At 38.5% G+C, this 24,138-nt stretch overlaps 1 protein-coding gene across 2 annotated transcripts in view; it reads right to left on the bottom strand.

The window, feature by feature from the left end:
* syt7b (synaptotagmin VIIb) overlaps positions 1-24,138 on the bottom strand; it is a 91,983-nt gene that overhangs the window by 37,012 nt on the left and 30,833 nt on the right. For both annotated transcript variants that reach the window (XM_086174772.1, XM_086174773.1), the window contains exons 2-4: positions 15,382-15,485; positions 6,832-6,911; positions 5,745-5,879 (exon numbers count right to left, since the gene is read on the bottom strand). In XM_086174772.1, coding sequence (XP_086030898.1) covers positions 5,745-5,879; positions 6,832-6,911; positions 15,382-15,485 — 319 coding nt within the window. The remainder of the gene's footprint in view (positions 1-5,744; positions 5,880-6,831; positions 6,912-15,381; positions 15,486-24,138) is intronic.

Below are 24,138 nucleotides of genomic sequence, written 5' to 3'. Positions count from 1 at the left end.
CTTATATTTATATAATCAACATATATTTTGTGACAGAAACAAAATGAAAATGAGACAAAGCACAGATATTTAAGTGAAATTCCTCCAACAATAAACTGCAAGTATCCCCTTCTCAAATACTGAGTCTTTGTTCTTCATCTGCAGACTGAACATCTCGATGTGTTACCTCTACTCCTTGACCTACTTCCTCGACTGCATGCAGCTCCTGCCTCTCTCTGCACTCAAGGCTGCCTCTCCTATCATTGTTCTTCATTTATTATTCTGAACTGAATTTCTCTCCATTTCCTTTATCCATTCATCTTTTCTCCCATCCTTGTCCCTTTCTGCCGTTTTTCTATCGCAACTTAATCTCCAATCAGTAGCCTTAGAGTTTGCATTTCCCTTTTTATGATGCTCCTCTGTATATGCTTCATCCTTATACAATTCCTGACTAGATGACTATAAAGCTGTGCTAAAAAGCTATGTTTTGAAAAATTGCTGTGTGTTAGAAGTACTTCACTCAGCTCTAGTTCTGCTGGAGAGGCAGGAGACCACTGAGGGGCAGAGCCTTGATGATCATGTAAATAAAAGGCATAAGTTCATGTAGTGCATTCATGCAGGGACACACGCAGACACGCACATTTAATTTTGTTGGTTATTTCCTAAGGACGGGTTTTGATGACTGTTTATTTGCTTGTGCAAAATATTTAAAAGAATATTTGAAAGAAAGTTCATTGCTTTATTGAAGTGTTCAAATGTTTCATGTGGGAGGAGGTATCTGGAACTTGAGAATAAATGTAACTTTGACACCTTGAAAGAAAATCTCCTTGAATCTTGATCAGACACTTCTATGATTTAAATTAAAGTTAAAGGTGCTAGTTTACAGTATAAATTGATGCAAATAGGCTTTATGATAAGAAATACAAGGCTGGGATAATGACTTTAAGATCAAGGTTTTTAGATAAAAACTTTGAGCCATTATATGTAGGCTGAATGCATTCACAAATTAATGCATAGCATCAAACTAAATAAGCCTGCATTTCCAATACTGTTATTATTTATGCAAATTTTGTGCAACATATCATGATAGACTTTTTCATTCTATTCAAGGTCTTTAATTTAGCCCTGAATTAAGGGCATTTGTTTAGTTTGTAAACAAACAATATCCTTTAAGTAGAGCCTTTGTTTAAATAAACAAAGGGCCTTCTATGCAGAACCTTTTTCTTGCTGCAAGTCCCCTTGTTATTGCATCTTCTTGTCCTTCCAGGCATTCCTGCATTCTTTATCAGAATGTAATGAATATGCACAGCATCTGCATGTACGATGTGGCTCTGGGTCCATCGTGTCCCCGCCATTGGTAATGACACTTGGTGCTACACTGTCAAAATATTTGAATAAGGTGGCTCTACATGATAAGGTATACGTGTTTCAGATTTTTCATCACATGTACTGAATATGTACTGTAAATGAATAAGTCAAAAAAGGACATGCAAATGCAGTCTTTCAGATCCTTTTCAGACTTCATTCATATGTGAAAATACATTTGACATCAATCCGTCTTACATATTAGAGGGATGGATTGAATGTTTTCTCACAATGCAAGTCCAATTGTGCAATTTTAATGATTAAAATGTAGATTGCATGACAGTAAATGCATCCCAAAAACAGGGCTGCGGTGGGGACACTTCCACTCTTGCATCAATTTCGTACGGTTGACTCGGTTTTATTTAGCTTCTTGGGGAGTATTAAAAACAGCCGCAGAAAAAATTTGAAAACAAATAAAGAGACAGAAGACATGCTAGAAGACCCTCTGAGTGTAATTAAACGCATGACTTTGTGCTGACAAAGGTCCAAAATGTAAACGGCATGCATGCTGCCACCGAATGTCTTTTGAAGCCCAGCAAAAATATGTTTCTTGACAGAGAAAGATTTGTGTCTTTTTATCTTTTACAACGGATTGCTCAATTGCTTGGTGACCACCATCTTGAGTTTATATAAAAGTCTCAGTGGATGCCTAATAAGCTGTCAGGCCTTTCTTGAGGCATTTTTTTCTCCTCAGTAGACATTACGTAGTCTCATATTAAACTTGCCTTGTAAGATTGTGATTCGATTGGCAGGTGAAACCATTGTAAATTAGAAGGTGCCAGATGTATCTGCATTTTCAAATTAAACTGAAATTGGTAGATTTCTCAGGTGCCAGGCTAAGACAACTCTCTAGGAATGCAAGATGCATTGTGACAGACCTTTTCCAGGTCTTAATACAATATTCATATATCCATCGTATCTTGCTAAGATAGGAGGAGGAATGTAATTGTTTTTGTTGAATTGATTTGTATTGTTTTTTTCTGTTGTTGATTGTTGTCGGTTGGTGGTTATTTTAAGGATTTCAACTTAACTCACATTTAACTACTTGTTCATATTCTGTGCATGATGTGGCAACTGTCATTTGTACTTCCTGCGCATGTATCCATCCTATTTGCAGCTCTATATTATTGACTTTGGTGTGTAGTTTTCACATTTTCCTTCTTGCTTGGAAGACAATTAAGATGAATTTTTACCTACATTGATTTTGTAATTACGGAAAATTGGAGAGAGTGAAAAAGAAAGATACCAGGGAGAGAAAAAAAACAATACCAGGAGTATTGAGTGAAATACAGAAGAAGAGAGATAAATGCCTCCAAGGAGTGAGAAAGAAAATTCCATTGGAGTTCATGAAAATATTGAATCGAGCAATAAGAAAGAGATTTCTGTGAGGGCTTTGATTTCCCTCTAATCCATTTAGATTTAAGAATAATGAAAAAAAAAATGAAGGAGCATACAGTCATAAACTCATGTTACCATTCCCAGTGGAATGGCTTGAAATAATCTCAATATGTGTTCTCACAACTCTTAGATAGATTAAAGTATCAGTTTGAATTTCAGTTCAGAAAAAGTGGATATTTCCAGGATTGAAAAAACGGTTGAATATGAAACAAAACAGAGAAAAAAATGAAGGGTTAAAAAAGCAGGAGAGACAAACAAATTTAGAAGGGAGCAGAAGTAAAGAGACAGAAAGCAAGAGTATTATGATTGAGTTGATTCAAATCGTAGACACTTTGTGGGCACACAATCCAGCCACAAGTGACCGAAAATAAAGAAAACCTCAGAAACAGGATTTACTAAGCTGGCAGAGTGGATAGATATTATATTTACTCTTTGAATATATGGTGGGCAATAGTTAAATATAACAAATGGATTATACTGCTTGGTGGGAAAAATCCATACATGTACAGTTTATCCAAGATGAACCGTAGAGTTGATCTCATTCACACGGTGCAAATATAATAGCCAAAGAGACATTTATAACTTTACATACGTCATTAGAGATTAACACATTTCAACAACAACAGTGATTTTAGAAATGAACTTCAGAATTTGAATAACTTGGGAGTACTTCTGCACTAGCAGTAGAGTCACTTGGCGTTTTACAACAACAGATGCTGTTGATGATAACAGAGAATCTTAAGTGTCTGACTTCAGAGTCTCTTAGACACTTACCCCAGGGCACATGGCAGAAATGATTATGCTTTTAGAAAAGCTGAAGATCTCCTTAGTAAATGTCTGTAATTCTGAATATGCGTGACAAGCAATGACAGTTAAAAAAACACAACAAAAAGACCCCAAAACACAGGCACTGCAGAGACTGACTTCCTTTCCCACCTTGCCCATCTTTGTCCACCTATAATCTGATGTCAGTATATCAACTCTTGCATAGAGAGCTTCCACTCAGTGACGTCTCTTGAATGATACCAAATTTTGAGAGCAGGTGGAGAGTAAAAGTCATTCATTTGACTAATGACTGATTCAACAGGGAATTCTCCTATGTCTTTTATCGTCAGTTTTCAAACTATGTGCTCACCTGTTTCCAAAATGCATTGAATAATGAGCCTATTCTAATAGCACGATGCCTTTTAGTCTCCTCCATCGCCGTGATCAATATTTTCTACTGATTGTATAGTGTCTTAATTCTCAGAAACGTGTGCAATGCATTGAAATTGGGGAATGAAATAAAAGATATTGTATCGACCTACTATTGTTCACTTTACTGTGCAAGATTTGCAGTGTCGGGACTACAGTAGGGTTCAGTAGGCCAGCCTCAGGACGCGTTAAAAATCTTAGAGGACAAGGCATGATGGTCAGAGTTGTGATACAAAATAAGCAGGAAGGGAGAATGACAGTGGTAAAAACAACAAAAACCTCAACAATCATTGGAATTATAGGACAATGAAAATTATATACAGACACCAGATCACTAAAAGTAACCAATTTAAAGTTGATGATATGTTTAAATGAAGGATACAACCATAAAATATGTTAAATGGCTGGAGTGCAACAGCTATGTTGTAAAAAGCCAAGATGACTCTATTGCTAGTGCAGAAGAAGTATCAAGATATTCAAATTCTGAAGTTCATTTGTAGGAGATAGATCAGTGCAGTTCCAAAGACCAGAGAAATACTGAGAGCACATATTGTAAATATCGTAACTCTCTCCTACTAAGCCGTTAAAGACTCTCTCTATTGACTTCTCTGCGCTGGATACCTGTACATTTGAGAGTGGAATTTAAAACCCTTCTCTTCGCTTATGACGCTTTAATTGGCAAGGCAACGTCATTTCTCAAAGAACTCTCAGAACCCTCCCACCCAGTCAGATCTCTAAACTTCCAGGATGCAGGGCTAACTGAGGTCTCTAAAAGCAGAGCAGGAGCCAGACCATTCAATTACTAACCTCCTTCTGTGGAGCCGTCTTCCATCTCGATCCCGGGGCCGACATCCTCTCTTTGTTTCAGAATAGGCTTAAAACCTTTCTTTTAGAGAAAACCTACCGTTAGGGATAAGCCAGTTCCTAGTCATCCTGCCATAGTGCCATAGGTTTACTCTGCTGCTGCCATGATGCGGCTCTTTCATACTTGCCACTTCTCCCTGCACTTGTGTCCCTTCACCAATGCATGAGAATAACCCCATATCCTTTCCCGAGTCCTTAGCCTCTCTCATTTCTCAGCTTTCCATCGGATGTGGCTTGATCTACTGCAGTGGACTTGCCAGGCATCCACCACTGTTATTTCTTCATTGAATATTAAACCTATTATCGAATAATTGTCAGTGCTACGGTAATAAGTAGTAAGAGATCATTTTTGCCTGTTACCCTAAACCCATACATCCCCCACTGCCTTTATCACGCTCTTCTTTCTATCTCTCTTCGAGACACAACGGGTCGTCCGCATCGAGGTCCGATCTGTCCGAGGTTTCTGGCAGTTTTTCCTTGAGTGGTGGGTTTCCATAAATGAGACCTGCTCTACATGTTAAGCGTCAGCATCAAGACACTGAAATGTCTTGACTTGACATCTGTATCAGTTACAGTATGACTAGTATTGCACACTTAACTCTGCGGGCATGTCTGAAAATATAAACTCAGTGTGGTGCATGATTATCCACATCTTTCTTCCTCAGTCAAGCTCTTCAATGTGCTTTTTTTTTTCTTTTATATGACAGATATAGCCCTTTGATATGGATGCTTACATGTTAACTGTGCTATTTGCAATATATATGGCCAACACATTAATCGACAGTTGAGCTATATATAAGACCTTCTAAATTGCTAACATCGAGATGATATGCAATTTGATGGATTCAGCCATTTTAATTGAATTTTCCAAAGTACCATCTAAAAATACAATATAAATTAAGCCCTGTCAAGACATGGTGATCCCTATCTCACTACGGACTCACTTGGGGGTGAGGCGAGGGTCTCCATAAGGAGCATAGGGAGACATGTTTAGGAGAAACTCCTTGGGCGGATAGGAGCTCCATCTCTGTTGCACATTGCTGCTGTCATTATTATTCCAAAAGTCTCTGTCTAGATCACTGAGAAGAGAGAAAGAGATGGGTAAGACAGTAAAAACAGAAACACTGAGTAGTTGTTAGAACAATAATACAAATCTGCTCAGACCTCTAGAAAGTCAAAAAAGTACATTTCAATGAAACATTTACAGAAAGAAAAACAATAAGGGCAGCTAAAATGAATGAAACACATCTTCAAGGCCATTATTATTATATTAATGTATAAGTAGCTATATGTATGTATATCAAGAGCTAATATTTTGATGCAACTTTGTATAACAAACAAAACAGAAAGAAAGAAAGAAAGAAAGAAAACAGACATACAGGACTGTCTCAGAAAATTAGAATATTGTGATAAAGTTCTTTATCTTCTGTAATGCAATTACAAAAAACAAAAATTACTTTTTCATGATATTCTAATATTTTGAGATAAGACTTTTGAGTTTTCTTAAGATATAAGCCATAATCAGCAATATTAAAATAATAAAAGGCTTGCAATATTTCAGTTGATTTGTAATGAATCCAGAATGTATGACATTTTTGTTTTGTAGTTGCATTACAGAAGATAAAGAACTTTATCATAATATTCTAATTTTCTGAGACAGTCCTGTGCACATATTACCAAATAAGTATAAATAACTACATAAAACACAAGAAGTGTTTCCCTCTTGTATTAATCTGTGCATAGCCCAAAACTATTAAATTTAAAATGTAGTATTGTCATTTTGGAAAATCCATTTTACCCAAACTCGTAAAGCCTTTCAACCAACTGAATCTATTAAATATTCTCAAAAATATTTACTACACAGTGGACTGTAAAAAGCCACCCTTTCATGTCATAAAAATAGAGAACATCTAACTTGTGGGAGCGACAAGATTTCCTTTCTGATCTAAAAGGATTGCTTGAATAAGATGATATTAGTACACTATATAATATTTCCAAGTGATTCCAATCTACACCCTCACTGACACCTACTTGAGAGCTTTATTTTCCCCACGACCTCGAACAGACTCTGGAGAACTGGCAGCTTCGAGCCCAGGCTTATTCCTCTTCCCCTGAAGACAAATAATAACGGAGAGAGAGACTGATGGAGGAGACATACTGAATCTTACAGTCGTGTCACGATTTTTGGCCATCAAAATATTTTTTCTGGCGAAGTGCTCCTTACAGCAAGTTTCAAATAGCATAGGGCTCCAAAAATGTTGCCTTATTTAAGGAATCACGCAGTGAATTGGTTCGATGCCAGGACTATAACCGGCAACCTTCAGAGGGTCAAAACATGATGTGAGACCACTTTACTGTAATGAGATGCAAAATCATACCAGCAATTTTTCATGCTCACCGCTTTTCAGACAAAGACATTGACATGCTTGCTACACTGAGCAAAGTGCTCATTAGAACCAGAATACATCTAGCATATCGAAGTAGCATAAAATATGTACACACGACCTTTCAAATGCATTAGAATTCAGAATAGGACCGACAAAAGTAAAGCCTATCAAGTAAAAATTAAGAGACATTGAACATATTAGACATATTAAGAGGCAAATACATCAAAAAGTGTGCCTTTGATTTGTCATTGGCCGATTGGTGATCCAGTGACTTGCCAAAAGACTCATCAACATGATTAACATGGATTAATGGTTATCTACTTTATCATTGGAGATACAACTGCTCTATTCCTGAGGTTATGAAAGAGCAGCTTGAGGCAAAGCGTATGAAGTCATTACAAAGACAAAGTCAAAAGAATCAAAGCATTGACCCAATGGCTTTCCGAAAGGATGTTTTTTTCATAGGTCGATACTTATAATTTTATACACATTAATTTCTTTTGTAATTCAATCCACGGTATACTTGGAATACTCTTTTGAATCCATCCTAAAAATGATTAGAATCCAAGTATAAAAACACCAATATAGTATATTTTTAGTGGCCTCTACCGTCCATTCATTCACACTGTTCACTTTTAGCTTTCAAATGTTGCCCAACGCTACCTTGGAAAGAAATCAAAAAAACCCAAATTGAAATAGTAGTTCATTTACACCACTGAAGCTGCATTGTTTAACAGTTACAGCAGGAGAGTAAAACTGTCTTGATCACGTCCTTGAACATTGTAACTTACAAGTAATGGAGGACACTGTCATGTAGTTTGTGGTGTCATAGTTTGGTTCATTTTTTTTTCTCTTTACAAAGGAAATCAAAGTTAGGGTAAAATCATATTAGTGTAGACATTCAATACAGAAAGTTCAAAGTGGACACCTTTGCTAATGGTCAGTTGAAAAATTACATGGCCTCGTGTCCAGCAGTTTTTCAATTTCAGGCACTTGAAAATTGCTGTAACTTCCTCAATAAATATTTGATGGTTTTCAAACTTTTAACAACATACACTATATGTGTGAAGGTGACGTTACCCCTTGTAGACCAGTCACATCAAGACTGTCCCCAACAAAACCAGCAATACTCATGGGGACATTTTTCTGGTTGTAATGTGGCCAACTGTTTGCAAACCCTGTGACACAACTTGAATTTTTTTGGAAGGCAGTCGAACAAATAAAAGATCCTCTGACATCTTTGACATGCTGCTGTTTTTTTGTTTTGTTTTTTTAAATGAATGGATTGTAGAATTTCTAATCAGATATTTCCTCATAAAGATAAAATGACCTCTATTCAATAAATGATTTTGTCCTGTCTGTAGGCTTTCAGACACAGCAAATTGCCATCTTCCAGTGTGGCCATGCTGTCTACTGGACTGAATCTATTGTAAATGTGTCTACAATAACATTAATTGTTAATCCTGGCACATTTCATATGTCCAACTTGTCGCAAATGTAGTAAAGAATAGAAAATGTGGGTTGAAGCAGTCTACTGGCACATTCAGCTTGATCCCCAGAATAAACAAAAGCAGGAAAGAATGAAATTAGGAACAAGGGCAGGCTAGATTTCTAGAAGTAAGGAATATGCTATCAAATGTGGCTCATATATCATTCAAAGATTCATTAAATCTTCACGAGACTGGAGGAGGGTGGAGAAGGTACAATGTTAAGAGAGTGTAGGAGCATCTGAAAAAACTGAGGAGGAAGATCAAGAGCACAGAGGGAAACACAAGCTACCAAGTGTGACAAGAGACTTGAGAGGCAAGTGAGGTGCAGAACAGAACAAGATAAAAGAGATTGGAAACTGAACCCACAATAACCATGGTGCAGTCCTTGAGCAGACGATAAAATAAGGCCCTGCTTCCCCCTCAAGTATTCAAAGAAACCCTTTTTACACACCTGATTCAACATCATCCTACATCTTGCCTGTATGATTCTGTCTTTCTCCACCATCCGCCTCCTGTTCTCCTCCCACTTTAACCCCCGCAGACCAGCGAATGGCATGAGAACAATTCTGTCATCTTCATCTGAATTTGGGAAAATGCTTCTGCCACAATCATTCAGCTACTTTTGCCATTGTTGTTAAATGTAATCATTTTTCATGTGCAATATTTATTTGCAATCATCTGTATTCATATTGTAAATGAACCAATAAATCAGCACAGTGGTTCATAAATTCAATGCTCCTGAAATATATTGAAACAGAAAGTGCAGACAGTTTGCACAATAAATTGCTATCTGCGCCTTAAAAGAGGAGGAGTACAACAGGCATAATTTAGTTTCACAGATTAACTAGCAACATATTTTTATTGAAAAAGTCTGAAAGCAGTGCATTTTGTGAACTTGTTTTTCGTAAAAAACATTTCTACTTTTCCACCTCAACGAGGCATAAAATCCAAAAGCATTAAACAGTTTTTTGGATTCTCAATGAGGATATTCTCAGACTGATTTTTTTTTTGTCCACAAAGTAAAACTATACCTAAACAGAAGGGTATGCATTTATCATACTCTTGACGAAACAAACAGGTTACTCTCGTCGCCTATTGAAAAAATTAACAGAAATGCTTTTCAAAACATCAAATGGTTGCTTGTGTGAAAAATTTTAATTTGGCAAGAGGCGGGGTTCACTGTAGATGGGCCTACATATAGAGACATGCAATCATTCACTCTCTCATTTATTCCTCTGGGTAATTTTGGATTGCCAATTAACCTACTTCATGTATTTAAACTGTGATGGAAAATTGGGAAACCCAGACATGCAGACTCATGCCGATAGTTGTTGTTGTTTTTTCTGTTGACATAATCAATCTTGGAGAGTTATTCACTTGTTTAGTTGATAGTATTCTGAGCACTGGTTATTCTCAAAATGCTAAGGCATTTACAGGTCAAAAAAGAATTCACTGATTAATCTCAAACAGCAAAAGCCTTGCAGGTAACAATGTCATATTTTCTTGTTACATTTCTTTTTTCACATGCAGAATGAGTAACCTTTAAAAGTGTGATGAATCAACCCAACAGGCTGTAATTACAAGATCAGAAAAAGAGACTGATACTATCAAGGGGAAACTATAGCCTGACCAGACATGAATGGTGAGAATGATGATCATGAGAAAAAGCAATCTGTGACATTCAGACAAGGACATGAACATTGAATAACAATGAGGACTAATGCAAACTAAACCACTGAGTATGAAATGAGAAGAAAGAGGTCAAGTGGATCCCTTAAAATACCTTTTAAAAAGATTATTTTCTAGTATTCAAGCCAAAATCATTTAATACTTTTACGAGTGGGGATTACTTGTCACAGCTACTCTTTTGTTTCCATTCTAGACATACACAGTAATATATTCCAGTTTGATTTTGATTTATCTCTGTGGCTTAAAATATGGAAATTAGGGGAAAACAGACTAAAACAAACTAGCTATAGAAATTAGAGTGGCCAAGGGGGGGTCCCCCAAGGAGAGTGGAGAGATATGGTGGTGTTGGGCGGTTGTCATGGACGGAAAATTTCCTTGTAAACATTCAATTCATTATTGTTGTACACATGAGTAAAGATTTTAAAAGTCAGGATAAAATGAAATAGGTTAACTTAAAATAAATTACCTAAAAATCTCAATTAGGAACTCTCAGTATGTAGAAGAAATTACTACCCTAATAACCCAGCAAATTACCAGTAATAGAAATTATTTAGACATCTAAAAATAAATATCAACACATCAACAAGAATTTTAATTTGAAACTGGAAAATTTGTGGATCAACGACTAATTTGACTCAAGTGCAAATCACTGTAAGTAAATTAATTTGCTATGACCCTCAAGACTTGTGCATATATCATTATTCAATATGTTTTATGTAACGGTCCATGTTTACATAAGGTACTTTAATGAAGACTGAGGGCAAAGATTTCCATTAATGCCTTCTTTTGTAATCCTGGGTCTCCTGTCATCAGACCCAGTTGAATGTAAGGTTCTATATTTCTCATAAGCTGGTGTCTAACAGTGATAGACTGATGGTGACATAGCAGGACACAACAAAAGCAAGATGGGAGGAATACCATCACATATGATACTGCAAATGCACTCTCTTAAGCCTTATGTGATGTGTATTAGCATATAAACAAATGGCGTTGCTGCGGATACTGGAGACAAGTGACCAAGATACACAAAGCTAACACAAAGCCCATAAAACCATTTTTACAGAGTGAACTAAGGTTCATGTTTGCTGTCCTACGCAAACATGCAGCCTCCCTGGCGCTCGTGCCTGCCAAAGCAAAGAACTATTCAACTGTAACAAAGTACAGCAAACATTAACAGCATAGACACTCCACTCAAGGTCACAATAAAAGACAAATTTCAATTCTCCAAAAAAAGTATCTCAAGATCACACAAAAAATGTGTTTATGCACAATTTGTTTACTGTTTGTTTCAGTCTATCTTATATGCCAACAAAATTTAGTACATTTCTCGAATCCATTCTTGCATTGTTTGCTGGTTCTGATTTACTTGTCTATGTATTTCCTTTTTTCGCCAAAAAAGGGGATTTCAGCAAATGAGCTAACGTGCAGAAACTACATATCAAATTGAAAACCAAACCAAACAAAACAAAAAATCAATGTCATCTATGATAAATTGAGAAGAAGCATTTCTTACTCTTCTTACTCTTGAATCATCATCCTATTGTGGTGCAAGACAAACTGGAGGTGGTTGACAACAGCAAAGGCAACTAAGCATCCAGAATTATGAACGGCCAGTTGCAGGAGGGGAGTTTGTCTACGAGCGCCTGGTGGCCGGGCCTTGGAAAACAAGGCTTTGCTGGGCACAGCTTGGAAAAAACAATATTGAATCGTCTGCCCGTGGGCTCACCATCCACAAAAACATCAGTGCCAGGTGCTATGTATTTTAAGCAGTGGAGATCTTAATCAAAGTAACTGTAACATTACCATTGGATGATTGTAATGCCCTTTTATCAGGGTTGCCGACGAAGAGTTTTCTCAGGGAAACTGATCAGAATGCTCAGGCAGAACATGCGCTGCTGCTTGACCGGAGCAAGTATATTTAAAGTATTTAAAGTTATTACACTGCTGTTTGCCTTCTTTCGCTGGCTTGCTGTTTACATCCCACTGCGGGCTAACCCCACGGCAGCACTGAGTAAACTCCATGACGCCATCAGTGCATTACGCCTGGCTCATCCCAATGCTGTTCACATTTCTGCTGGCAACTGTCATTTGCAATTTGCAGACTATACTTCATATGTACAGTTAACATGTGAATATTCCTACCTGTGATCAGAACCAAATGGATCATGTTTATGGTAACATATGCAGTGCATACACAGCTGAGCCCTGCCCCTTTTTGGGACATTTGGATCATACCTCTCTGTCTCTGTAACCCGCCTACAGACAAGGATTGGCACAGACAAATTCTGTCACTGAACTAATCAAACTCTGGACCCCACAAACCTAGAGCACCCTTCAGGACAGTTTCGGTCGGACAAACTGCAACTACTCATCTGTCAGTATATTTGAGTGTGCTGAGTACTGAGTACATTAGCACATGTTTACAAAACTGAAAGTCAGGACGTTCTCCAAACAGAGGCTCTGGACAGACATTTTGGTATGCCACATGCTCTGTTATTGTTCTCCCGCATTTAGTGTCGGCAATGAGATGGAGTACAAAGCTGGAAAGTATTGACTGAGCCAAGCCACAAACTGGCTTCAATTCTACTGCTGGCCCCATGCGAGCGTGGCCACGCCAGCAGCGCATCACAGACTACGAGACCACCACCAGCAACATCAGGGCCATAAACAGCCTTCTGGACATTCATAATGCCTAATATGCCCACTCAGTGATCAGCAACAGGAAAGAGACGAGGCGCGCCCGAACCACCCCACCCTCACCTCAACAAAGATCAACCCTTCGAGGCAGCAGGAAAGGGGGTGCAGAATGCCAACGAACTGGCTGATTTTCACATCTCCATCTTTAACCTTTCCCTCAGCCAGAGCACCGTTAACCCCCTGATTCAAGACCACAACCATTGTTCCCCTTTCAGAAAGAACCCACCCTCTTGCCCGAATGACGACAGGCCAGTAGGATTCTCTCCAATCATCATGAAATGTATTTTTAGAGTGGTGCTGGCCTACATTCAGAGCGGTATACCTGACATGTTATGATGCCCTGCAGCTTGTTGACCAGAACAACAGGTCCACCTGTCGAAGAATCTGCTGTGTAGGAACTCCTTCTATCCCACTGCTATCACACTCTTAATAAGCTGACAGAAGTTCACAATGATGCACTGCAACTGAACAATCAGCTGTTGTTGACTGTACTTTCTCATTTCGCACATTTAATTAGCACAACTATTGCTGACCATGGCACAATTGTCAAACTTGTAGTCTATTTATCTCTTTACATTTCTACAGAGTTTATATTTCTGCTATCCCTTTCAAATACAGCCTATTAACTTTTTTACTGGGTTCTTCTCTATTTGAAGCAGAGAAAGAATGTAATTGTAGCACTCATTTCTTTACTGTGCACATGACAATGAACAATTCAAATTCTTGAATACTTTTATCCTTGAATCGGTGGAAGAGGTTACTGAAGTAAGAAACAACCTCGGCACCAGCTGTGGAGGAGATTCGTCCTGTGATACTCAAGTCACTGGAGTGCCGGACTGACATTTAACATGCCTGTTAAATGTCAAATAGAGGTTTGAAGACAGTGCCAGAACACGTGTCAGACCAGGATGGCGATCTCCCTTTTGACAAAAGAGACCAGCTGAACAAGGGTTCAGGAGAGGAGACTGAGTAATTAGCTCTTCACCCTTGCAAGGTTCATTGTGCGTGGTTTGTAGATTGGGAGAAGGTACATGACAGTGTCCCATGGGGTGTTCAGTGAGAGTTGCTATGGAAGAAAGGGGGCTACTATGAACCATTCGATCTCTGACAAAGGTTTAGAGAGCATTCTTGGCACAATATAAGACACATTTAAAGTGGTTTCCTGACTCCACCAGGGCAACCCCTGTTTTTGATCTTCATGGATACGATTTCTATGCTCAGTCATGGGGACAACTGTGTCTGATATGGAAACCTCAGAAATTCCTCTGCTTTCTGCAGATGATATGGTCCTGTTGGCAGCATCACTAAATGACCTCCAGCAGGCACTGGTAGGGATTAGTGCGGCATCCACAGTGCTGCAAACACTACATCAGCCAGTCATGGGGAAGAAGTAGCTGAGTGAGAATGCAAAGCTTTCAATGTACTATTCCACCAATAGCACAACTCTCATCTGTGGCCATGAACTCTGGATCAAGATAGAAAGCAAGGTTCTGGATACAAGCAGCTAAATGCCTTTCCTCCAAAGTGCAACTGGACTTTGCCTTAAAGACAGGATGTAGAAGCTCAGAGTAAAGTTTTGAAAAAAAAATCTGCACACCAAAAGTGCTCCAAAAAGAAAAGATGATTTATTTTACATATAACACAAAAAACGTATTCTCGTATGCATGATGTTTCGAGCAGAACATAGGTTTTTCCTCAGATGCTTACCTGAGACAGATTTGTGTCAACACACAGTCAGTTGAGGTGTGTCAACACACATCTCTCCCTATGCCCTACTTATTCGACCTTTTTTTGATCCAGCACCCATCCCTAACTGGGAAGCGGATATGCGTGTTTTTTTTTAAGCTCAGAGTAGAGGCAATCCTCTGTTGTGTCAAAAGGAGTCAGTTGAGGTTGTTCAGACCAAATTAGAGGGGTTCCAAGCACGTCTACTGGTAAGAGGCCCTGTGGTCAATCCAGAAAACGCTGAAGGGATTATAAATTCTGTCTTTCCGGCAGATGCCTCAGGAAGAGTTACAGTGAATCACTGGGAACAGGGATGTCTCGGTTGACGTCTGGGTAGTCTACTGCTCCCACGCCACAGCCCCAGGTGACTGATTAGACCGTGAATGAACATGTGTCTAGTAATGTCTATCCCAAACTTTTTATACAGATATAGATACAGATGTAGATATAGAACTGTTGATTAGTGATGGAAATACATTTAGGTGCTTTGTATCAATTGAATAACAGTGTTGTGGAAAAACTCCTGAAATAATATTAACCTGAATTCAAAAAATGACATTTGGTACAAATGTTATAAATAAACTGTGACTTACCAGTTTACGTTGACACCAAGTGCAGACACCACATAGAGCTACCAGCCAAACAGCACACACTATGAATGTTACAGACACCAGGAATACACTTAGAGACACTGAGCCTGAAGAAGAGATAGAAAGACAGAGGAAAACAGAAAGAGAGATAAAAGAGGGCATTAGTCAATTTCGTGAGACATTTGCAATGTTGAGTTCGAAGTGAGCAGTGAAAGTGTCTTGACGAATCTATTCGTTACAAAGTGTTTCAACATTAAGTGGCATTCTAGTTATGCACTCCAGCTAGCCTATACCAAGGTGGCACATTTTCCAAAGAAATGGCACATCGGAATGCAAAGAACTGATTCAGAATGTTTCTTTTCTGAAATTAGACACAATTTTCAGCGCCAAATATCTGCATGGGATGGAATTTTATCATCGTTAGTGTTAAGGCATAGGGAACACTGATTTTTGGTTTAGGCCAGGGGTCTGCAACCTGCAGCTCCAGAGCCGCATGCGGCTCTTTCATCTTTACACTGCAGCTCTGAGTGGCTTGGGAAAATAAATTATAAATATCCAATTGAAGTGTACTTTATTTGTGTTAATTCCTTTTTTAACTTTTAGTTCAAAGTTGGAAGGTTATTGTGATCTTGAAACATTAAATAAAATTATATCTATTATTTTTCGCCGCTAAAAATAACGTCACACTCGCGGAAGCCGGTATACCCGCCAGCCGGCAAAGTCGGTAAAGTCAAGGCTCCGCTACACGCTCTGAAAGCCCAAAGCTCAAAATGAGTTCATTACATAAATAAAATTTAATTTTCTCCGTAATACTTTGTAAATTTCAGAAGCAACACACTACACACTTGTTTATACAAAGTATAAAGGTAATAAAAAGCAATATATACAGTGGTACCCTTATTTTAGACGTCAAAAAGTAATTGCGGCTCCCAGTGTTTTCTTTTCTGAGGAAACCGAGTCCAAATGGCTCTTTGGGTGTTAAGGGTTGCCGACCCCTAGTTTAGGCAAAATCCCAAAGGTAGAAATACGGATAAGTATCAGGGCAGGGCAAACGCAGCTCTGTCAGTCTACTGTCCACAATACACTGACTTAAGAGGCATCTTCAAATTTTGTATTATTTGGCTAGTGATTGGATGTATTACTTTATTCTAGGAATTCATACCTATTTTAAGAAAATTGGCTGAGCTTAGCCAAGTCTTTTGGTAGCCTTTTCATATTATTTGCGAGGCCTGGAAGGAAAAGACATGGGGTCAGAACATCAGCAGCTGGCCATGAGACCAAATCTGCAAATCTTTTTTCACTCTAAACATCTCAAGACATTCTAATCAGTTTCCACTTGATTATTAGAAGTGTTTTTTTTTCTAGGATTATTGACAAAGGAACAATTTTTTTTAATGCGACAGATTTTTTTTTTCATAAAAACAAAATGTCCGCTACTTCAAAGTGGAAACTTATAACAAACCTGCAATCACAAGGACATACAACAACATTTCAACCTTTTCCGTGCCTAAAATGTGTTTGCTTTGGGCTTGGGTATACAGTATTCAATCTGCCATATTTTCTAGAGTCAGAATCACATTTCAATCTAAGGGAGTCTATTGATCTGCCAGTAGCAGATTAATCAGTTATTCCAGTGAGCTGCAGGGTGTCTGAGAGGATAAATTTACCTAAAAAATTTAAGGGACCATGCAGTAACCAGAAGTGAATAAGAAATAATTTTTGCTCGCAACTATCTCACAGCAATGGCCACTTTAACAGCTTTAATATAGAATTTGTGATGTATCACAGAAATATGGAGGTTGCAAAAACTATCTGGAAACTCAAAGATTACAAAAAACGAGATGAACTTTATTTCAATACATATAATTTATTGTAGAGCAGTCGTAAGAAAATCAAAATACAGACACTTACTCATTACGCAAATGAACAAAAAGCTTCCGATAATGGTGCCGGATTCACAAACACTTAACACGAAGTGACATCAACTTTTAAAGATTTGGGTCCCAGCTGTATAAGTGGCAGTTTGCTCTTGCAGCTGATGTCGAACAGTATGGTAGCTGAATGTTATGAAAATTACATCAGATATTACACACTGCAGTACAATCTGTCTATGACAGTAAAACCAGACCATATCTATCTGGAACAGAAGAGATGGTGGCATCAGAATAACATTGTCTTTTATGTAACACTATTACATAAGTTTCATAGAACCACAAATATGATGAAGATAGAAACTTGAAAGTTCTTGAAAGCATGTTGAATAAGAGAAGCAACTTAGGTATGAGAAATATGGTAGATGAAAATGTAGGAATGATCAGAAGCAATGTTTCAAATCTTCTTTTTTCCTTCTCCATTCATTGACATCTGGCACATATCTACCAGAAAGACACAGAGGGGAATGCAACACGAGTAGGTGGGAAGATACATAAAAGCGCTGAAACTGCTTCATGCTCATGATCTCAGCGAGTATTAATAGATGCATACGTGTCAGGAAAAGATCACATCAAAGGCCCTGGAAGCCATGCAATTACAGACTTCCCATTTTCTCCCCTAGCTGTCTTGTAAACCCCTCTGCAACTTCTATCACAACTTTCTTCTCTTCTATTTTCCCCTCAATTATTGCTAGTCAACAAAGCCAGTCATTCAGTTGTGTGCCACATTATCTGACAAGCATCTGACAATGAAATGAAATGCTGTTAAAACAATGTCAGCAAACAATGAGCTAAAACACAGCCATATCCTTTTTTGTGTAGTCTCACTGCATGCAAAATTAATGAAACTGCTGCCTCATTTCCTTATACCTCCATTTTCATCCCTGCAAGTGGATCTTCAATGTTTACATGTTTTTTGGAGGCTAATACACAAAGAAAACCAAAAACAGCTAATTGCCCTGTGACCTCTCTCGCACTCATACTATGACTTCATTTCTTTTGAATACATTTGGTAACTTCAATTACACTACAATTCTGTACTACTGTACACTACAATTCTCTTGTACTGCTCTACTAGTTGAATTTCAATTAAAAATAAAAGTGAATCATCCAATTTGATTGATGACACAGAATAAAATTTTCTGTTTTTATTTTAATTTTTATCCATTATAAATAACAAGTTGCATAAGAATGCATGTGGGTTTTTTTTTCATCATACACAAGACAACAGGCTGCCACTCAATTCAGCAGGGAAAAAGGAGAAAGAAAAAAAGCCGTCAACACAGTGGACCCTTGTAAGTTTTATCGCGAGAGGGAATCGAGCCCCACGGTAAAGCTCTTGTTTTTTTAGGTCAGTTTTTGAATAGTATGGCTTAGTAAGACAAAGACTTTTCTTATCCAGGTCATCAGGTATTACTGGTGTACTACACATTAATAATATTAAAACTAGTATGCAGGCAAGACGTTTGCCTAATTTTCATGGCAAATCAAGTTGGAATAAATTGAAAAGGGCTCATTTGGCAATGGAAACCTCCATCTTTTATAGGAAAGCCACATCAGTGGAAAGAAACAGCTTCTTGGGCAAAATTGATGATTATAAAAAATTCCTTGGATAGATGGTAAACATTTGATGCAAGAGTCCCTAAAAAAGAGAAAATGTTGTAATATGGTTGTTCTGAAGTTGGGGACGGAAATGATGAGGCTTCCAGTTGATGCATTTCATCACTAATGTTATTTGTTTGTTGTGGTTGTGGATTACTGGTTCGAGAAGAAATGCAATGCAATTAAGGGAATTTGCTGTTGTTGTCAACCATTTTTTATTTAAAAGTTGGATTAAACAAGGGCGTTATATGAGAAGTTGACCTGCGTAAGGCACTGGCCACTGGGCCAGGAGACAGCAACAGCAAAGCAGCAAAACCGCAGCAATTTATTCTATATTCCTTTACACGGAGTAACACTATCAAGTCAATAACCCGCAGAAGCAGGTGACGGGTAATCTGGTTTTCAGATGTCTTTCTGTGTACCTCTCAGCTACTCGAAGTTTAGTCCAATGCCATCCATTTCCTGGAATTAAGATGAGACTGGCGCAGTATCTTGATATTTTACCCCGGAAAGGAAAAGCATTCCAATGCAAGGTACATTAGGGGGAAAAGAGGAGAGCTTTTCATCCGTTGATCGAAGATTTACGTTTTTGGTCCGATGTGGCTGTCTCATATAACAAGATGGTATATAAATAGTACATTAGTGATAAAAGGCTAGATAAAGCTGCTAACCAAAACTGCTGCTTTCAAACATATGCAAGCATGCACTCATGTACGCACAGTATTTCATGAAATGATTCGACATCAATTGGTCTGCATCTGATACAACAAAAATTCTGGCAGGTGCTCCTTATCTCTTTTTCTAAAAATGCATACTTAAATATTGCAAGCCTATGAAAAAAAGGATTAACTCCTGGTGAAGTACCTGCTGTGCTCTGTTAATGTCATACTGAGGACCTGTCATGTCTCACAGTACAAATGGTTTCTTGTATTTATTTTGTAATCTTTCCAACCGTCAAAACGCTTATGTTGTTTCAATACAATTAAACCAATAAAGGCATTGATACAATCTGATTAAACAGTGATGAACTTTATTGTGTAATATCTAATTATGAGTAAATGTAATCAGATTTTCACTCTTCTTCCTGTTTTCTCATCACTATGACTTCCTCCTTGCAATCTTGACATACCTCTTCTCTCACTCCTGAGGCAGAGCCCTGCTGCCATCCCATTCTCTGGCTATTTTTCAAGAATTTGCCAACCTCATTTGCAGTCCACATCGATGATATTCAGGTAGTTTCAAAAGTGAGAGAAAATTTGTATGAGAAATTTTTAAAGAAGTGACTTTTTTCCTTGTTTCCATGATTTTCCTTTTAAGTAGTGCAACAACTATGGAAGGAACATAAAAAATACCAATTTTTTTTTTTTTATTTTCGCTTGAAATCCAAACTTTTACAAGTTAAAAAATAGCAGAATTATTCTATGAGCACAGCGTTGCTTCCATACAGGGTAAGTCTTTTCCTGTCTCTTTGCATCTGTCTTCCTTTCCCTCCCTATAACTCAGACTAACACTATAACTCATTGATTATACATCAACATCATCATTAAATCATAAGGTGATATCATAAAGGACTTAAATTGTCTAAAATGGTTTTAGCTCTTTTAAACACCATTCTTAACCCTGCTATTTTTGCTTATAGGATTTTATTTTACTGTTGAGTATACTCTGAGCCAGGCCAAAGATGAATTTCCAATGATATCCCGCAATGGATAATGAAGCTTTCTGAATCTGAATATATCTAAATTCAGTCTGTACTATTTCTTTGTGAAAAATGTGCTCATATAAGTGCGCGAAAGAGGCATCCTTGCTGTGGGTTTGTAGGTTTGCAGGTTAACCAACTTTAGGTTATGTATTTTTCATTTTCAAAAATGGTAACTACTATCATTAAACATGCACCACAGAGCATCCACCTCTCATCCTGCTTTCCAGCTGTCATCGGGCAGGAGGCAGGGTGCACGCTGGACTGGTCGCCAGCCAGTCACAGGGCCACATATACAGAACATGCAAACTTCACACGGAAAGGTCTCCTTGTCAGAAATGAAACAGGGTTCTTCGTGCCGAGAGGCCGAAGTGCGAACCACTGTGGCACCATGCTGCCCCAACCTAGAGGAGCTACTTTCAATCTTAGCACATTGATTCTTACAATTTTTTCTTTCTTTATCTATTAGTTCTCTTCTAGAGGAACCCCATATACTTCTCATATGCCAGAATAAACCAACCAAATAGGTACATTCAGTGCTTCACGGTACAGTCTTTTCTTTTTTGCATTAAAACTGAGTTGCAAAGGATAGAATATGTCATAAAAATGTTTCATTCAATTTTGCAAACTTTTGATATGGATAAAATCTACTGTGCTGGTATTTTATCTGTATATGTACGTTGTGAATGGGGCCACTTGAGCTTTTGTGTGCGCAAAATTGACAATAAGCACACAGAAGAACAGGTTTCAAAGTAGTTCCAGGAACACGAGAGAAATAGTTTCGAGGACTGTAAAAAAATAAAAATAAAAAAATAAAAAAATCTTTTTTGACATTACAGGATAACCTTCATACAGGATTGTTGAAAAAACTAATTTCAGGTGATAATCTGTCTGGTAATTTTCTTGTATTTCAGAGTAAAATGGCTGTCTTATTTCTGTACAATGTCAGACATATGAGGTCACGAATAGCATCAATCATTTATTTGTGACAATAGAAAAGTGAATGTAAACATAGAATAAGGTGCACCATAATGGTGATGAATTGGTTTATTCAAAAAAAAAAGGGCCTGCTATTCTCGTCTGAGCTAGACTTACAGTATGTACATTGATCGGTTTTGCCAAAAGTGAATTTTATTTATTTCTTTCTGTAATGTGCAAGATTTTCAGTTGTATTTTTTTAATCAATGCAGCCCCAAAGGCGCACAAGCCAATATTATCATAGTGCCAGTCCAAAGCCAGGAAAAATGCAGAGGGTTGTGTCAGGAAGGGCATCTGACCTAAAACCCAAGTCAGACTAAATATGCAAATCAAACCTATGACTGTCATAGCAGATTGGGTGAGTTCCTGCTTAACAGTGTCTGCCAGTGACACTGATAACATACAGGTACTGGTGGAAATTGGGCAACTATGGATTATAGAAGGTATGTCTGTAGGTACAGAAAAGGGGAAAGATGAGTCTAGGATAGAGATTGATGATTTTGAATGTTGGGACTGTGAAAGTGAAAGCTAGATTTGGCTCATAGTGAATTAGAGAGGGTGGACATATTGTGTCTAAGATACCATGTGGAAAGGTTGCAAGGAAGGATGCTTGGAAGCAGGATTTAAGTTCTGGCATGGTATTAAGGAGAACTTTTGAATTCTGCGGAGGTGAAATGAGTGGAAGACAGAAAAATGCATCGGAAGCTGGAAATTAAAGGGGTGATGTTCAATTTTGCAAATGATTATGCCCCACAGGTAGGATCTGAATTAGAAGAGAAGGAAGAATTCTGGAGTGAGTCAGATGAAATGGTGCGGAGGAGTAATAGAAATCGGTGCTGGCTTCAATCGATATGTTGGTGTGGGCAACCACGGTGAAGTGATGGGCAGGTTTGGTATCCACAATAGGAACAGAGAGATAGAAACACAGATAATAAGGACAAGCAGCAGGTTAATGTGATCAATGATGAAGTGGCAACTGTATTGACAAGCACCAGAAGTGTTGTGGGATGAGTTACTTTCAGGAAATAAGGGAATAAAGAAAAAAGGCAACCATTGTGAACCACAAAATAGCAGAGATTTGTAGAGGGGAAGTGAGGATAGTATTGAAGAGTGGCATGGCATTTGGTCCTGCTGACATACCTGTGGAGGTAATGGCAGTGTGTAGGTAGCAGTAGAGTTTTTGACCAGGTTGCTCAACAGGATCTTAGAGTATAAGGATACCTGAGGGATAGAGATGCTTGCTGGTGAGATTTTTTAGGGAATGAGGGAGCAGAAATGTAGTAAAAGAAAGGAAAATAATGTTGAGCCATGAAGTTTATAGTAAGGAGTAGTGGAAGCTGACATGCAGTATGGTTTCATGCTAATCGAGTACTACAGATGCAGAATTTGCTTTGAATATTGAGCTGCATTGTGCCTTCAAAGATTATGGAAAAAACATGACTGGGTGCCTCGAGGGGACCCGTGGTACCTGTGGTGGCAGAAGAGCGTCTTAGAGTGATGTAGGGCAGTTTTTTATGTTTTAAAGCTGTTAGACAGTGGTGAGATAGGACTGAGGAGTTCAATGTAGAGGTGGGGCTGTATCAGGGCTTAGCTCTGAGCAGATTAGTTATACATTGCAATGTAAAAATTCGAGCAGCGGAGGCGTACCCTGTAAAAGGAGAGGAATGAAGGTTATCCGTAGTGTTCACACATGCACACGATACATGTGTGAATGATAAGAGGGACCCAAGTGAAATGGTGAGGCTATAGGGAGCAGACATACAGAATGGTCATCAGTCTTGAGCGACGGAAAGTGCGTAAAACAAATGGCAGCGAGACCAGGGATTTTGTGTGGTTTGGAGATGATAGCATTGAGGACAAGACAAGGAAATAGAGCAGGGGGTAGTTGAGATAAAAATATTGAGGTTCTTCTTGGGAGTGATGAGGATGAATAGGACCAGGAATGAGTCCTTCAGAGGGATGGCATATGTCAGACGCTTTGGCGATAAAGGCCAGGCAGAGATGATTTGGACAAGGATGCTGAGGCTGGGCCTGCCAGGCAGGAGCCCTAGAGGTAGGGGATGCAGAGGATAAGATGAGATGGAGGCAGACGAGTCAGTGTGGTGAACCCTCAGAGACTTATCTGATGCTAGAAAAAGCACAGGCTTAGGAAGCCCATCCTTCTAGACGTTGGTATGCTTAAGCCTACTAGCTTGTCTGAAACATTCGGGTACTGATGGGCATTTCTTTGTGTTTAGGGCCTACTGTGACTATGACATTTCTGAATTTCTCTACAGTTCATTCTAAATACTTGAGCAATGATCCCTGTTGCCATCTGCCTATCCATTGGGACAAGGAAGTGCTTTGTATTGGTGGCTGCGTGACGCAGGAGGCAGAGCAGCTGTCTCGGGAGGTGAACATTCCTGGTTTGATTCCCGGCTTCTCCTAGTGTGTCCAGATGTTGTTGAGCAAGACACTGAACCCCTGACTGCTTCTGTGGTGCTGGTGGACGGCAGCCTACTGCTCATGATTCATCCATGATGGGATAATTGCAGAGAATGAATTTCCCAA

This window comes from Fistularia commersonii, chromosome 27 (genome assembly GCF_037954325.1).
Source record: "Fistularia commersonii isolate RoL2024-O1a breed Wild chromosome 27, RoL_Fcom_v1.0, whole genome shotgun sequence".
Taxonomy (NCBI): domain Eukaryota; kingdom Metazoa; phylum Chordata; class Actinopteri; order Syngnathiformes; family Fistulariidae; genus Fistularia; species Fistularia commersonii.
Note: the sequence above shows the minus strand (reverse complement) of the source record. Positions and strands in the feature narration are given on the sequence as shown.